At 44.1% G+C, this 18,211-nt stretch overlaps 1 protein-coding gene across 5 annotated transcripts in view; it reads left to right on the forward strand.

The window, feature by feature from the left end:
* Window positions 1–14,557: 14,557 nt before the first annotated feature.
* The window catches only part of DPY19L4 (dpy-19 like 4), a 34,259-nt gene continuing 30,605 nt past the window's right edge, over window positions 14,558–18,211 (forward strand). For 2 of the 5 annotated variants that reach the window (XM_051610199.1, XM_051610201.1), the window contains exons 1-2: window positions 14,563–14,677; window positions 17,359–17,466. In XM_051610199.1, the coding sequence (XP_051466159.1) occupies window positions 14,668–14,677; window positions 17,359–17,466 (118 nt within the window). In that variant the 5' untranslated portion in view covers window positions 14,563–14,667. Of the gene's footprint in view, window positions 14,678–17,358; window positions 17,467–18,211 lie in introns of all 5 variants that reach the window. The other 3 variants (XM_051610203.1, XM_051610200.1, XM_051610202.1) reach the window with 3 other exon arrangements.

Consider the following 18,211-nt stretch of genomic DNA (forward strand, 5'->3'; position numbering starts at 1 on the left):
CCCGTAACCAGACTTGAGCAGGCACACTGCAGACCTGTTCTCTGCAGCAGATGAGCTAATGAGCTTGGCATTTCACCTGGCCTAAATTCTCTCAGTCAGCGCAGACCAGTTGAGGCTCCTTGTGTAACCTGATGGAATGCAGAAGCTCTATAGAGTCCAGCTTGCTTGGTAACTTATTGCTCTGGCAGGTACTGCAGCACCTTGAAATATCAATTTCACATGAGTAAACTAATCTGAAGAGGATTAAGAGACTGGCTGGCATTTGGGCAAACAAGATGGGTATTTTTTTTCCTAGTGGGATCTATGAGTCATATTTTACTTGACTAGACGGGCAGTGCCCAGACATTAAAATACATCTTGAAAATACATCTTGAGAATATTTCTAAACCCTTTACTTATTTTAATCAAAAGACCATTGCTATTGATTATACCTACTTTTAAAAGCTTTTTTATTTTCTAGTCAGGAGCAAGTACAATGATGCATTTTATAGCTTAATGGTAAAACACAAGGAATAAACATTACGTGAAATGAAAATTATTCTCTGAATTACTGGCAAATAAGGAACTGATGTAGAGAAAACAGGGACCACAATACATACTCAAAAGGGAAGAAATTCATTAATGAAATAGTATGAGCACCTATAACTGTAAACAATTTAAAAAACAGTAACAGTATCAGAGAAGGCTTTTTAGACAAACAACTTCAAGTAACAGACCAGTTATGACATTACTCAGAAAATATCAGAGAGGCCCCAGCCCTGCAAAGGCCTCAACAAATTATCAGCATCCTCAGAAGGGATAACCTCATTTCCAGGGCACTGCTGAGTTCAGACAGACAAGCTGGTTTTGTTTTCCATTTCATTTCTGTCCTCTTGTTATTGTAAATGGTATGCTGTTGTTTTGGTTTCCAGTGCTTATGGTTAAGCTACTTATAAGCAGCATGACTGTAACTTCACCCATGGAAATGATGGTGGATTTATTTACAAGATATTCATTTGCTCTTGTGTAACTGAGTGGAGAATTCTCCTCCAACCTTCATGTTCTCACCTGTCATTCTTCCTGTTTGCTTGTTTTTAATTACTTCTAATATGCATACTAATACTTCTAATAGCTTTGCTCATGAAATCCACATCTGCAGTGGGCTTTTAATTTACAGCTTGAATGTTACTGTTTTCATTTTCTTCTTTCCAAAACAAAGCAGCTACTGGTGCTTCAGATGTGATCAGAGGATTCAAACACCCCCTTAGTGCGCAATGGGGTGCTCACTGCTTTACCAGCACCTTTCATGGAGTGAGCCAGGAACACATGGGACAGCCCTGTGTTTGTACTAGTCAGTGCATCACCCACTGACAAACCCCAAGTTAAGGTTACTAATTGCTGAAGTACACTGCAAAAGGAGAAGGAGCCTTGTTCTAACCCATATTCTCTTAATCGGTTCTGTTTCTTGACTTCTGCATTCTTCTGTCCCTTTCCCCTGTTAAAACAACCTTGCAGCCCTCATAGAAAGCAACCCACCACCTCTAAACCAAATCCCGACTGTGACTGTTGTTTCTTTGCTTACTCATGGGGCAGCATGGGGTTCACAAATTACAGCATAGCATGGAGCCTCCCATGCACTAACAAACCTCACATCAGGAGATTAATTTAGAAGTCATGAGAGTAATATCATAGAATTACAGAATCATATAATAATTTTGATTGGATGTGACCTTCAAAGATTATCTAGTCCAACCCAACTGCAGTGAGCAAGGACATCTTCAACTAGACCAGGTTGCTCAGAGCCCCTTCCAACCTGACCTTGAATGTTTCCAGGGATGGGGCATCTACCATCTCCCTGGGAAACCTGTTCCAGTATTTCCTCACCCTCACCATGAAAAACATCTTCCTTACATCTAGTCTAAATCTCCCTTATTTTAGCTTAAAGGCATTACCCTTTTTCCTATTGTAATAGGTTCTACCAAAAAGTCTATCCCCATATTTCTTATAAGCTGCCTTTAAGTACTGGAAGGCCACCATAAGGTCTCCCTAGAGCCTTCTCTTCTCCAGGCTGAACCACCCCAACTCTTTCAGCCTGTCCTCACAAGAGAGGTGCTCCAGCCCCCTGATAATTTTTTGGCCCTCCTCCAGACCAGCTAAACAGGTCCATGTCTTTCCTGTGTTGAAGACTCCAGAGCTGGACACAGTACTGCAGGTGGAGTCTCACAAGAGCAGAGTAGAGGGGGAGAATCACCTCCCTTGAACTACTTGCTGGCCACAAATATATATATATATATTTCGGCTACATTTGCCTTCATGGTTTTGAGTCTTTCCAAATTTCTCTCTAACCCTGAAAGCTGGAAATTTGCCTTTTTTTTTTTTCTAAAAAAAAAAAAGAAACAACAAACACTACAAAAAGCAAAACAGAAAGATAACTGAGATTCTTCCCCAGGCATGTGACTTCTGGAATGTGATTTAAAAGCAAAACATAAAACATATAAAGCTTTAGAAGTCATAAGAAACAGAACCACTGCAAAGACTAATTTTGTGGGTGGTAAATAAACTCTGAGGTCATATAGCAAATAATGATTGTGACAGATGACCTACACTGCAGACGTTATAGGTCTGGTCCAGATTTTTAAACATATGCTCAATAATTTTTCTGAGGAACAGTTTTTAATATATATATGCACTTTAAAAGCTCTTAAAGTCTGCAGTACTATGTACATAAAATAAAAAATAAGTAAATAAAAATAAAACTCTCTATTTACATACAGTAAATGTGCACCATGATGTGTTTTGAAAAGTTAATAATGCATGAAGGGTGCTACTGGTAGCAGGTGGAAGTACTGGCGTCTGGTTGCTGAAAACTCAGCAGGCAAGAAGGGAGTCATGAGATTTAACTGTTAGCTTTCCTGGGAGGTTTTTCTGGGGTTTGTTGACAAACTTGTGAATCACCTTGTTTTCAGTTGAAAATACAAAATACACAATACAAAAAAAAAAGGTTTCTAGAAAGAAATGAAAGAAGGGGTTTGTTTTTTATTAATGAAGTACTAGGAAATGTACATTGTAAAATCTTCTTTTTCTCCTGTGTTCGTCCTGTGTATCCACAACTTCAGTCTGTGCTTCTTGGTGTTAAGCCTTTTTCCTCTCTTTCTAAGCTCTGCAGTTGTGCTGCTGAGGCTCGATGCATCTCATGCACCTCCAGCCCTCAGCACAGCTACAACAATCACCCGGACCCCAGAGACACGCAGTGCCGAGTGTGATTCCTTACACCTCTCCCAGCCAGCTCTCTCAGGATGGGACATAAGACCCCCAGGAGTTGTCTCTGTCCGCTAATTCAGCTGGAGCTGGGATGATGAGATGGAGCAGCAAGCCAGGCATTCAGATGGCTTAAGATACTGGAGAGCAATCCCATCGCTTTTCCCAGTAACTCTTGTTTCCTGGTTTTCCCAGGATTACACGTCACTGAATTGTTCAGCCCCGGAGGAAAGGGAGCAAACAGAACAATCAAAGGAGTAATCTGATTCCACCGGGAGCTGCTGATGAAAAGCACTTAATCCAAGCTCTAAAAGTGAGGCAGAAATATTAATTTGTGACTCACTTTAAGTGACCCACATTTATAAAGCAGTGTTCAAGCAAAGGGGTCTGCTGCCCTTCATAGAATCATACAATCAGTTTTGTCGGAAAAGACCTTTAAGATCATCCAGTACAACCATTAAAACAGTTTCAAATACTAGAGTTCAGAGAGCAGTTTCCACAGAAAACACATTTAGCGATCACTGCCAGGTGGCACCAGATCAGATGTATCAAAAGCCATTAAATCCATAAATAGTTAAGAAACTGAAGGCTGGTGCCATTGGGAATAAAACACAAAAATAGCACAAGACTGGCTGAATTCTGTGCTGATCATTTTACAAATTAAGTGGCAAATCGAGTGCTAACAAGGATTCAAAGAAAGCCAAAGGTCTACCACAATGGTTGGCATCTGATGGGGCACGATGCTTGTTGCCAGGTGAGAAAGACTGCCCTGCCCTTCTCCACCCTGCGCCTGTTTGTGGGTAAATACAGGGATTCAGGCTCCCCTGACTCTCAACTCCATCCTTCTTGAAGCCTTGTTTATCAGTGCTAATGACCTATTTCACAGGGCAAATCTTGATGTTAGCTGATATACTGTGTTACCGAAGGCTGATGTAACAAGGGTCAAAAATGTCTTGTGACAAATCTTTTCCATCCTCTCTAATTCCCATATGAAATCAAGTTGCATGTATCCTAGATTATATACTGCCCAGAAAGGAGACAGCAGCTTGCCACAAGCACGTTTAAATCCCCCAGGTGCAGGGAAGGAGAAACACAGATTTATTACAGTAATAAAGTTCCAGCCTTCTAGGGACGAGGTCAAATGAGAGCAGTATCTTATGTACATGTGAGCTATAAATAAGCCTCCTGATGTGTGTCCGTTCAGCAGGGTCCATTGAGGGAAAATATCCACCCCACCACCGAACATTTCACAGGGCAAAAACTGTTCATTGAGCAGTGTTGTAGAAGTAGGATTTTTTCTTCCCTATCTGAATTTGCTTTCTTGACTTACTTACCTTTGAATCTGGCCAGCAAGTGATGAGCCCTGTCAATTTCTGTACATTTAATCCAATAGAAAAATGATACGTGTTACCGATGGAGTTAACAATTTTGTATTTACTGAGAATCCTTTCTTTGTAATGATGGTAATTCAGCATTGAGAGTAGGAACTGCTCACTGCAATCAAGTCTGGAAGCAGCAAGGGTGCACACCTGAATGCTGCCACTTCTTTCAAGTCCTTGAAAACCTTTGTTTGTATTAATATTATTATATTACCACATATTACTATGTTTTTGTTACAGAATAAAAGCTACTGATCAAAATGACAATATGAAAAGTACAACTAATATCTAGGCTGCAACGTGTTGCCATAACATTTCTGAGAAACACGAGCCTCCTGGGAGTGGAGTAGGTGGCATCTGCTCACCTCAGAGCCCCAGCATCTCCAACAAATTCCATTTCCCTGCCAGAGTCTGCCTTAATTTGGACTCTGCTCTCATAAGACCCTGAACTCCCTTCACTGCTTCCTATTGCAGGCACAAACTGCAGCCAGAATCTCCCAGAACTAGTCCTAACAGCCTCTTGCCCCTCCATTCAGTTCAGAGGAATCATGTGGCATAGGCATTAGCTTGGATTTAGTTTGGTATTTCTCCAAATGCCAACTGCAAAAACAGGGGTGAGGAGGAGGGAAGAAAACTCCACAAGCAAATATATCCACAGGCAGATACTTCCATTAACCTTTCTAAGGAAAGGCAGGCACACTCATTTTCTTGCAGTCTCTCCCTTTTCTCCCTATTTACATATGTACTCTTTACCCTGGACATAAAGTGTCTTAAGACAAACATTTATTGCAGGAGAATGGCTATTGATTTGCAATCCTGCACATCTGGAAGACATGAACCTAAAAAGTACCAATTCTTTGAACTAATGAAAATTTAAAGTCTAACCTAAGAAATTGTTTCAGGATAAAATTAACTGACATTTTGAATACTCACCATCTACTCTTGGTTTTAGTTTGTAGACAAATCTCATTTACAAAACCCACCGGAGAAGTTTCAGTGACATTTGTGGGACTATTTTAATTCAGTGAAGCCACATTCGTCCCTTACAGTGATTAATTATATCCTCCTGAAGTATATTGCAGGGAGGGGTTACATGATTTCTGCTTCTCTGGGTCCCTGATGTAGTGGGGATGGATACTGCAGTCTCTCTTGAGACTACCCGTTGTGCTTTCTGTGAATGAAACAATCTAGACCATGACCAAGCAATTCAAGTAAACTTTCTCTATGGGAGGGAATCCAAATTTCCCCCTCCATCTCTTTGTGTTTCATTTCTTCACACCTCTGCCAAAAATGATGAGTTCAAGGACTAAGCCTAAACTTCCTGCCAATCCTGTCCCAAGACATGGCTGTTAACATCCTGACTCACTGAAGAGGAAGGTATTATCTGCCTCCATCAACAAACATAATTTACTTTACAGTTCCTAGGGCAGGACCAAACTTTTCACCTGTAAGGTCAGAGTTACATAAAGCCAGGAAGGATATTTAACAAATGACTATTACATGATGTACACACGAAAAAGTAGCACAGCCAGCTAAGCTCAACCACAAAGCCTGGTTTCCCCAGATTCTTCCGTCACAGAAACCATATAAACACTTGGCACTTTCACTAGCAACATGAACCAACACGTTAAATGTTTGCTCATCTGAGCCCTTAATAAATTAATCTCTTAATAAATTGCTCATTAGTGATAGATCTCTCATCCACCTACCGTCCAGGCTGTCTGTTTTACCTGTGCATCATGAACTCAAAAATGCCCAGAAAGATTTACAAGGAAGCAAAGAATCTGCTTTTGTTTTGAGATTACTGTAGTCAGATCAAATGTCAAGTTTAGCCACTTTTTGCTTGAAGCATACTCATAGCTTTCCTTCCCTCCCTGCACTTGCCATTGTATATTTGCTTCTTGTGTAAGCATTGCAATAAAGTGTTACAGTAACAGCCACTGTAACACCAGTAATAATATTACTAGTAATAAATACCTTGCACTAATATAGTGCCTTTCCTCCCGGGTTCATAATGTGCTTTAAAAAAGCAGTGTGGCCATCTCCTCCAGAGCTTCCATTTGAATAGAAAAAGCTGAGATCCTTGCCCAGCCAGCTCCTCTCTCTCATGGCATCGCTCCCTTTTTCTACCCTCTCCCTCTAGGTATATTCATTCAATGCAATAAGGTTTCATCCACAACTAACTGAATGGGCTGAACAAGCTGTCAGGGGCACCAGAGGTGTCACTGGAACCAAAGCACAAACTCAAGCGTGGCAAGCATTCAGCTGTGCTGCTTCTCCGTGCTCAAGGTTTGATCAACCTGATGTGCGTTGGATGGCAGGATTGTTCAAGAAGAAACATGCAACTGCAAAAATTAGTCCAATGCATGTGGCATAAATAGAAGGACGCGGAAACTTCAGATGGAGAAGGAATAAAAGAGCAAAGCGTGGCTTGTGTGCTTAGAGTTATTACCCCAGCTGATGGAAAAGCACCTGGCAGGAAGAGGAAGCCAGTCTGCAAACAAGTTAGCAATATTCTATTAATATTGTGAGCTGGGACACATGGGGTAAATCATTACTCTTTTTCAGATGACCCAGTTTTATCACTGGATCAATTTCTCATCTTCATTAATTACTACTGAAATTGTAGGCAGTAATCCATTTACTGTACAACAAGCAGAAAACAAAGTATTCAAGGTATGATGAATCAGTGCTTTAACTTGCTCAAACACGACAGGCAAATCTTGCTGCCGTCACCGGTGATTCCCCAAGAAAAGCATTTATGTAACAGTGTAGTTATGCATAATTATACAGCAATGCGTGTCCTGCTTCTGCATTAGGTCTGCTTGTTCCCTGTTTTTCGTAATGCCCTGTGTCTCATAAAAGCAGTTATACAGACTGATGTAGGTGCTAGTAAAAGTAGTAATTTCCAATGTGGTAATTTAATTCAAACAGCTCCAGGCTTTGGGAACATCAGTTCTGGGAATGGAGTCAAAACACCTCTCTGCAACAAACTGCCTGGCTTATGTTTGTTCCTCAGACAATTGCAGCTGGGATTTTCAGAGTTGTCAGGGAATGGAAAATCCAAAATCCCAGATAGAAGGTGCACCCTCGATTAGCAGTGGCATATAGTCCCATCCATTACTTTTCCTGTTGTCTAAGAAATCCTACCAGAGAACAAAATGTTTGATAGCTTGGTAATAGCTAATCTGCTTGGTCAGAGCATGTTTTACCCGTGTTGAAGTCTGTTTCTACTCACTGCACTGAAAAGCAGCACCGGCTGCAGAGGAGCTGCTTGAGTCCAAGATGTTTTAATAACACACTGGACACAACTCTTGAGAAAGGATCTAGTGTCTGTTTAGTGTTACGATTATGAGTTGTATTCCTGATTTATAGCCTTCAAGCATCAGGCCAAACTCCTTCCTGCTTAAAGTTGGAAACCCATCAAAAGCAGTGATATTGCTCTTCCTTCTGCCAGCAGTAACTTGGCCAGATAAGAACATGGGGCTAAAGGTGGGAGTTGCCATGTTGCACCCGACTACTGTACTTGATAGGACACTAAGGCACAAATACATTGATTGCACCACACCACTTCTCTGAAAAATACTTACATGAAAAACCAAGCATGATATTCCAAGAGCAATTTCCTGGATGTGATCAGTCATTCCTGCTGACGTCAGTGCCAGGGACTGGGCTTCAGTGACTTCCAGTCATGCCAGTCCTGCCCTGCAGGGACAACACACTGGCTGGGAAGTGACCTGGATTCCAGGGCTTGTTTTGTACCAGCTGAAGTGTTTGCTAAGCTCTCATCATCAGCACCTGTGTGATGCCACCAACTGCACTGTCATTGCACAAGTGTCACCAGGGACGCCGCTGGGAGCTGGGGAGGCTGCGCTGCTCACAGCCAAGCAGCTGATTAACGGTGATGATGCTGCACAGGGAGGCAAGGGGCCAGGCTGCCTTTCCATATTGACAGGGCAGGTTATGGCAGGAAGCAGCTCCTTCTTCCTCAGAAATGCTGCCCCAACAGCCAGGATCTGGAGACAAGAGAGCTTCCAGCCTCCAAAATCTGCAAGGGTTGGTTAAAAAAACAAAGGCTATCAAACCCGAGGGGAGGGAGAAAGGGGGAAATACAGCTTTGATCAGCTGTAGAAAAACAAGCACAGCTCTGACCTGACAGAAGTGATGGTGAAAACAGAGACATGTGCTGCAAGGAATGTCCTAAGCAATTAAAAAAAATAAACTGCAGTTTAGTAAGAGCTGACCAATGTCCTAGATGGCAAAGAGTGAGTAAAAGGAAGTGCTGAGCTGTGACTCATCCACCTCAAAGGGATTTATCCTTGGATAAAAGTCAAAGATACAGCTCCAGGAGAAAAAAGGAGAGCAGGAAAGAAGAGAGGCAATGGCAGAGCCCTGGGCCTCCTTGCAGAGCAGAGGCCAAGCAGAGGGCAAGGCTGCTATTAGCCAGTTATGCTCCCTTACAGCTATTTCTGGCCAGGCACGTAATACGTGGCGTGTTTTACAAATACAAGGGTCAGGCTCCTGCCCCACGGAACTTCATCTGCAGCACAAACAAGACCTAAAGCAAGAGAAGAAAGAGGGAAATGGTACAGAAAGCAAGTGACATCACTAAGGGCAGGTGTGTGTCTTTAAACAAACACAAAAACAAATACCAAGTTTTTTCTCCCGTAGTCTTTTTCCCATGGCTTCATTACTGATACAGTGCTCTACAGGCACCTGGGCTGGAGGAGCAATACAGCAATTAGCCACCTGACGTGGCTTGGTCTTATGAAGAAAGATGAAAAGCAAGAAACTAATACAGCAAATTACAGGTCAGATAAAGGCAACTGTGATATGGATCAATGCATTTTTGGAGGGTGAAAACACAAAGAAGGGTGAGGAATTAAATTTAAGGTGGTACAAAAAAAGGGATGAAGAAGATGATGGGATTGTTAGAGGGAAGTAGGAGACAAAGTGGACAGGATGAGAGGCTGTACATCATTACACACATCTGAACATAGGCTGACTTATGAGTTAGTTCCAGATTATAGGGAAGCATCAGAAGTGACAGGAAGAAGTAAAGAAAATGAGAATGCAGAATATCATGCTGCTTCAAGGACAGTATAGGAAAATGCATCTCTGAAGACACGGTAAATACAAAAGGCAGAGTGGAAGATGGAATAAAAAGATGGTCATGGTAATCACATCAGTAGTGTCTTCCGTTGTGGGGGTGAGCTGCTAAGAGGGATAAAAAAATTACAAAGGCCCCAGTAGAAATCAAAACATAGATTTACCACCAGAGGATAAAAGCCAAGAGAGAACAGAACCAAAGCACGTTTCCATGTCCCTAGCTCAGCTTCAGTACAAATCTAAATTGGCTTCATTGATTTAATGGATATTAACCAGACTTTACAATGAAGCAAGTGACAATAGAACTTGACTCACGTACATCCCGGGCAAGGCAGGTAGGAGCTGAAGTGATCAAAAGCACTCAAAGCTGTGCTGAGATAAAGTAGGACGAGAGTGAAACAGATTAAAAAAAATCCCAAAGTTTCTATTTGGTTTGTGTAGCTTCATTTTCTGACTTCTTATGTCCAGTTTTAACTAACGCTTCCATATTGTCATTATCCCACAACATTTCCCCACTTATTTCCTTGCATTCCCCATACGATTTGGGAGAGCACAGTGTAAAACCTTCAACCCATGAACACTTATGTAGGCAATATTTTGCACATCTTGGTAGAACACATCCAGCTTTGGGGAGAGAACGGTCCGAGATAATTAAAATAAGCAAAACCTTGGAAAACTGATAAACCTGACCTGTAAATTAGAAGCCAAAAAATTAACCCCAAAAAGGTTGAAATTAGGAGAACAGGTGAAATACTGCAGTCATTTCCTGATTATTGAAACTAAACTTCACAAAAAATTTTAGGCAAGGAAGTATCAAACATAGAAAAAACACAGCTTGACTTGTTTACAAAATAGACAAGTACATATTCTTCATTTTTTAGTAATGACAAGTATGTGCAGTATTAGTGCTTTATACTAAGGTACATCTGTGTTTCCCTCCTGACATCTCTAAAAGAGAGAAAGATTGTTAAACTAGAGGGCATCAATATCACAGTCCTGAAAACAAAAAGTAAAGTTATGTCTGTCGGGCTTAGAAATAATATGTAAATAGAGAACAAATGTCATCATGCAGATACATGATGCTTATTTGTGCAGGGAAAGCTCAGAAAAAGAACACAACATCCCTGTATTTATTCACTGTAATGTATTACAGCACAATGTTTAGGGCACATAATAAGCTGCCAAATGAAATAACTTCCATATACTGTTAGTTACAGAAAACATTTTGGAAGATTGAGGTGCCAGAGTAATAACATTTGCAACATTACGGTAAAAATTATTTCAGCTTATTCCTTCTGGGCGAAAGAAACTTGCATGAAAGATGATTTTTGGTTCTCCCACCTATGTGCAGTTTTTCCATAGAAGAACTTCGGGAAAAAAATGAAAACCAAGATTGGATTTTTTACTTCTCTGCTGTCTGTACCATTAGGCATGTAAGTAACTTGATGTGCATTTATACTTCTACTGAATGCAAGGTGTGGGATGATCCACATGCTGGAGCGTTAGTAGAAAACAGGAGTTGCACAAGAACTGCAACAAGGGAGAGTATGAAACAGCAGGTACCAAGAAGAGTTAAGAAAAACAAAATTTAGAGCAAAGCTGTACAAACATTTGTTTTATTTCTGTCCATGTATTGATGGTCTGAATACAAATTTTTTAAATTACTATTGTTGTTTTGCTTGCAATGATTATTTGTGCATATTCCAGTAACTCACAACAGAATCAAGTTATGAAAAAATAAACCAGATCAAAACCAATTACATTAAAAATGCAATCGATAATTTATGGATCATTAAAAACATAAGCAACTCTTTTAAATATCCAATAAATCAACAATTGCAGAAGTATTTTAGATTATATTAAAAAATCCAGGGAACATATAAATCTTATTTTACGCTCCAATAGGACACACAAATTGGTTTAGTTTTTCCTTGCAGCTGCTAGACAAGTAACCGAATTGGTTTCCAGCAGTTGATCAGCCATCAGCTCAACTGCACTGTGAAGACATGTCAGAAGACATGCAGTCCCCACGGACGATTCCCACAAACCTCCTTGCTAGCTCCTCCAACAGCTTCCTTCTGGGAGGTTTACCTAAGCCCAGCTGCTCGGCTCAGCGATGCACCCCTGCAGCAGACAGGGATGGCCACCTAGAGCTGCTGGGGTCACCACCTCCTGACCCAAAAATCAAGCCCAGGCAGTACAGCCCTTGGCAGACTGTGTCTGGGGAACTCCCTCCATACACCTACACGTGATGAGGTGCAGACAGCACAGATCCTGGCCTCAGTTATTTCAAATCTGATTATTTCTAAACCATTAGTTAGCAAGTGTCTGGGTGTCTTCAGCAATCTTTCAATATTTGGTTGATCCATCCTGCCCCCAGAGATGACAATCCTAAACTGGTAGTTCACGTTCAGGGCAAGATTCTCAGATGGTGGCAGAACCTAGCCCAGAGCACTAACACAGGAACGATGTCTGTGCCCTGGTACTGAACCTCAGTGCACCCCAACACACATGCCGTGCATCATTAAAGAGGGGTCCCCAAGCTTTGACACTGCAAGGTCTGACCGCAGACATGGAAAACTATAAGCTGTTTTAGGTAAGCATCAGTTCTTGCCCCACCTCTCCAGCTTTTGCTAGATTACATCTGCCAAGACAACAGTCCTATAAACTGTGGAGCTTCTCAGCCTATTTTTAATGCATGGGGCCTTGTTCACCGCCTATTAAAAAACTCACCCTGACCAAGCTGATGAGGGGAGATAAACCACATGGAAGGCTAGCCTGTAGTTCAGCTGTAGTCTGTTGAGTGGCTGCATGCCAACCATGGCCTGTGCCTGTGCTCAGCCCATCCCCTAGAGCTGTAGCAAGACACGGGGAAGGAGGCAACAAGGTGCGCTTTGGCAGATGTGCTGCTTGGGAGCACCCTTCCCCTTAAGCTAGGTCCTGTACCAGCTGTCTCGATCTTCTCCACACAGCAGGTTTGGGCAAGTCTTGGAGGTCCTCCCCAGCCCTCCCCAGGACTGTGGCCAACTAACAGAACACAAACTTCCTCTGTGGTCCAAGCAGCCCACTCAGCCTGAGCCCCCATCCCATGACAGAGATCTGCAAGTGGATTTGGAGCATGGCCTGGTGAGAACTACTGTCCTTGACAATCCCAGCCCAAGAATCAAGCATTTGGCTGTCTGCAGTGTCAAATGTCATCAGTACCAAGACTCCTTCTTATGGTGACCTCCTGAGATGTTCCCCCAGGCAGATGTTAGGGAGAGTGCCAGCCTTAGTCTGGCATCCTGAATGCAGCACAGAATCACAGAACAGCTGGAGTTGGAAGGGACCTCTAGAGGTCATCTAGTCCAACTCTCTCACTGTAGTAGGATAACCTAGAGCACTTGACACAGGACTGCATCCAGGCGGGTTTTGAATATCTCCAGAGACGGAGACTCCACGACCTCCCTGGGCAGCCTGTTCCAGTGCTCTGTCACCCTCACTGTAAAAAGTTTTTTCCCCATATTTAAATGGAACTTCCTATGTTGCAACTTGTACCCGTTGCCCCTCGTTCTGACACTGGGAGCTACTGAGAAGCAGCTTATGTTGCCATAGCGGCAAAATCAGGGGATTGTTATCCTGCAACAAACCAGCTCCGTGACTAAAATCAGCTCAGCTTATTGTCATGGTCAGAGCTCAGGACTTTAATTACCAAAAATCCAAGCTGCTACTTCTTTGGGGTGCAACTATTTGTGGATTGGTGAAACTGATCGCTGTGATCCACAGATTCCCCAACATGACAAGGTTTTGACTGGGGGAGCCCATGAGGACTCCTGCAATAAACACAACACAGGACATGGGGGTTGTAGCCACATCATCTCATTCTTTTCATCTCTTCCTCGGACTCCTATCTGTTGTCATTTCAAGCATAAGTACATTAACTTCACTTTAAAGATGCTTCATCACCAGTCCTGTCCTCCTAACTTAGCTACTACCTCTAACTGCACCCATCAGTGAACCTGCTGGCTTCCCCAGCTCTATTATTAAGTTACAGGGAAACACTTTCCCACACTATCCTTTTAGCTCCGAAGGCATATCCAGCTCACATCCGCAAAATTACCCCATCCCTCCATATCATTCTTTTTCCAGGGTGCTGACAATAACCGCTACAATCATTTGGCAGCTGGTACACGGAGATGCCCACCTATTCCACTGCTTAAGGACGTTTCATCTCTTTCTTACGCTCTTTCCCTGCCCTCCCTTTACCCAAATACAGCCCAGCCTCCCGCACTCGCACAGCCTCTGCCCTGGCAGCTCATGGCGACGCAACAAGGAGAGCAAAGCAGGCGTGCGCGGGGCTCGACCACCGCCTCTCACCAGGCCCAGGCCGGCGGCCCGGACCCCGCGCATCGCCATCCCGGCCGGGCTCTCTGGATAACGCTGCACCGCGGAACGTGGCCGCGCCAGGGCCAGGGCTGTGGTGCTACAGCCTGAGCCGGGCGCCGGGAGGGAGCCCTCGTCTCCCGGGGAGGGCGGCTCTCTGCAGAGGTGGGTGCCGAGCGGCCCCCTCTGAAGGGGCGCGGCCCCTCCGGATCCGAGCTGGCAGGCGGGGGCGGCGGGGAACGGCATCTGGCCGCCCGGGCGATGTTGGTCCGGAGGCTGCGAGGGGAGGCCCGGGCTGGGCGGCCCCGGTACGGCCCGGTGCGCGGCGGCAGCGCCCCGGCCTGCGGGCTGGCTCTGCAGCGCAGTTCCGCCGGAGGAGGCGGCGGGAGCGGCGGGGCGGCAGGAAGCGCGGGGCGGCAGGAAGCGCGGGGCGGCAGGAAGCGCGGGGCCGCCGCGCTGCGCTGCGCTCCGCGCCGTGTGATGCGAGCGCGCTCCCGCCCCCGGGCTGGGCGAGAGGCGGGGGACGGCGGCCGGAGCGCGGGCGGGGCGGCTCCGGAGGGGGCGGCGGTGCGGGCTGGCGATGGAGGAAGGTGAGGGGCGGCAGGAAGCGCGGGGGTCCCCCCTGTGCCCTCCCGCGGGGCCCTGTCCGGGGGCGCCACCGGCTGCCGCGGCGGGGCCGGCGCCTCAGGCCGCGGGGCGGGGGCCGGTCGGTGGGTCCCGGGCCGGCCGGGGGGTGCCGGGCCGGTCGGCGGGTCTCGGACCGGCCGGTGGGGGCCGGGCCGGCCGGGGGTGGCCGGGCCGCTTGCCCTGGCGCAGGTGGGCAGTGTGGCCGGGGCTCGCGGTTTTGTCTCAGGTCCGCGCCGGGGTCGTCGCCGGGTCCGGGGGTGAAACAGTGGCCGAAGGACACGGGGAGGGCCTGGCCCGCTGTGCTGCTCCCGCCGCCGCAGCTGCCGGGGCAGGGCCGGCTCGGCCGGACCGACCCCTTCAGTTCGGCCCCGCTAACGAGGCCTCTCTCCCCGCCCGGGCAGCCCAGGGCTGGCCGCCCCAAGCGGGAGGCAGCCGGGGGAGCGCAGGCCCCGAGACTCGGGTTCTGCTTGCCTTCCCTCGCCTGGCATTGCCCCTGTGCAGGGCACCCCCGCGCAGCATCCCGTGCCTGCTTCCGTGAGTGCGCTTTTCCTTTGGCTTTGCTTCCCTTTCCCCGTTTGCATATTTTAGTCTGTATCGTCACTCATTTCACTTTTAGCCCCCTACACCATCATTTTCCTTCAGGTCGCTTGTGTGGTTACCCCTTTTGTGGGGACTAGGAGTTAGTTTTCTTGAGGAAATCCACAGAAACATGACTGTAAGTAGACATCCAGAGAAACGCAAGAGCAAAGCAAGCATATGTGATACTGTCCCATGGCATATTCCAGCCTCCTAACTGTTCACAGCCAAGATGCTTTCTGAGCTGGACATGGTTTCTGTGTATTTAGTAGTCTCCACAAATGCGTCCGTCTTCTCTTGAATCTGTGTAAACTTTTCTTTACAGAACATTCTTTGGATAGGAGTGGTCTGCTTGAAGGTGATGTGAGGTGAACTGGTTCCTTTTAGCCTGACTCACTGAGTTTGTTTGATAACTTCTTGTTCCAGCATTAGAAGGTGAATCACTGCTGTCTGTGAAGCATCTCTGTGCACTTCACTAGCTTGTAGACCACGGGCATGTTGCTGTTGGTCATGCTTTTTTCCTCAGTTTGCTTCCTTGTATGGGTACCATTGCACACCTTTGATCATTTTCGTGGCCCTTCTCTGAATGTTTCCCAGCTCCAACATATCCTTTAGGTGAGAGGACAAGAATTGCAGACAGTGCTCAATTTGCAGGTGAAAAATGGATTAAAATAGTGGCACACAGGAGCAATGAGTTAGGCTTTTTTTGCAATAGATACACAAAAATGAGTGGAATGCATGTTGTCTGAACAAGAGTTGAAAAAATAAAATCTACTGGGAGCTTACAGGGAACTTGAAAGCAATCTTGTATGAAAAATTATGTGCTGGATAGAGAGATGTTAGAGGCTGTTCATTCCATTAAAAATGTTATCATTGAGGTCATCCCTTGCTCAGAATAATTTATAAATTCCTTTAAAATCCTGTTAAAGCATGAAAACATGTCTTGATACAGGCAGACGCCACTTTAACAGGTTTTTTTTGTATTACTATCTCTAGTTTCTAACTTTTTAATCTCATAGTTGGGAGTTAAAGATAGACTGATCTACACCTGAAGTGTAATGTACAACCAGAATAATTAAAAGCTCTGTTGTGGGATGTGGAGATTGACACTTCAAACTTGAAGTAGAATGGCTTTATGAAAGGGTGGTTTTAGGTCCAGAGGAGACTGGTGGCTGCAAAATTTCAAGCAATGGTGAACAGTAGGTCATACTGGAGAGCTAAAAACTCTGGAGCCTGAGTTACAGTTAAACCTTTTCGTCACACTTCTAAAGTGACATAACTGTTGTGGGATGTCATCTTTAATACAGTAATTATAACAGACTTTTTGCAATTAGTCTTTTTGTACTGAGACTTGCACTCTGTCAATTAGCCTGGTTGCCTTTCTGACTAAAATAAATGGACCAGGGCTTAGAATTTTCATTATTTCTTACAGAAAGCTTAACAGAAACCGAAGAAGTGATCTCTGTGGCCTAGCAGACTGGGCTTTTTAATGATAAGAATTCATAAATTTGCTTTGTTCTAGTAGATCTGGCAAGAAAAAAAATAAAGTGATACTATATTTACTTTATAAAATCTTTTGCCATAAAAATAACAGGCAGCTGAATTAAAAATAATGCATAAGCCCAGTTATGAAATTACAGCTATATGACTAGCACACTTCTGTACTATAGCAGCATAAAACCAGGATGAGAGTAGAATGAAACTGGCATCAGTGTCTCCCAGTGTCTGTATCAGCTTGCCTAAATTACAACTTCCTTTCATTTGTATAGTACATTCATCATGGAATAAATCAGTTGTCTTTCAGGTTGGGTTCTGGGTAATCCCACAGTATGACCTCAGGAGAAAACTTTGATTTTCTAAGGAATAAGATAGGAATTGATTTTTTTGGTATTTTTTTGTTGTTGTTTTAGTTACACGTATGACTTACTTTATTTGAGTCCTTTTGTCAAATATATCTGCTGTGGGGTTGAATTAGTAGCAATAACTGGCTGTTACCCGCTGTTGTGTAGGTTTCTCAGAGTGTCATTTCAGGTATTGTGTTGCAATAACTTCAAAAAAATGTCTTCAGGGGCAGCAGACCTGCGACAGAGAAAGAAGCAAAACTGCACAGAATCTGACAAAATGGCTCCAGAGGAGAGAAACAAAGAAAACTCAAAGCTGGGAAGATCGCCAAAGTGTAAGCTACAGAATTTTTCTCCAACTTCTGATTTTGTTTTTTTTCGTTAGTCTTTTACATTTTATGGGAAGATGTTTGTAGTGCAGTAATTTATAACAGGCTTATTTTGAATTAGGTTTTTGAATGTTTCAAGAAATAAGAGGCGTGTATGGTAGGATTATTTGATAATGACAATTTCTGTATTGCAGAGTAAAATGGTGGTCCTGGACTGTTTCAGGTTGGGGTGGAGAGGCAGAGGGGTTAAGAGTCTTACTGTTGTTACTATTTCAGTACAAATAAGTATTAATTGCACCTGGAATGATCTTTCAATTGACAAGCTGGCAGGCATGAAGTAATGGTACTGAAACAAGAACAGACAAAAAGTTCTTACAGCTATTCAAGAAACAGAACTAAAATCAGGTGTAGTTTTAGGCAAGTGCTCATCAAAGTACCAAAATCCTTTACGCAGAAAGTTCATATTAACTTGAGGGAGGTACAGGTGAAGTAGATACCCATGGAACGAGTTTGGTAAAATTCAGATTACTTCCTTCCTCTTATATTAAAAAACAGAATGGGGAATAGTGTTTCAGTATTGATGTTAGATGTGGTATTGGCACCTCTGTCTGTTAATGTAAGAAGTTTGTGGTTACAAACTGGTTTGGGGTAAAATCTAGAGTTCACTGTGTTTATTTGGAAGACACTTTTCTGTCTTGGAATTAATTTGAAAATTAAGCTTAGCAGAGTTGAGAGGAATTTGCGGTGTAAT

This window comes from Apus apus, chromosome 2 (assembly GCF_020740795.1).
Source record: "Apus apus isolate bApuApu2 chromosome 2, bApuApu2.pri.cur, whole genome shotgun sequence".
NCBI lineage: Eukaryota > Metazoa > Chordata > Aves > Apodiformes > Apodidae > Apus > Apus apus.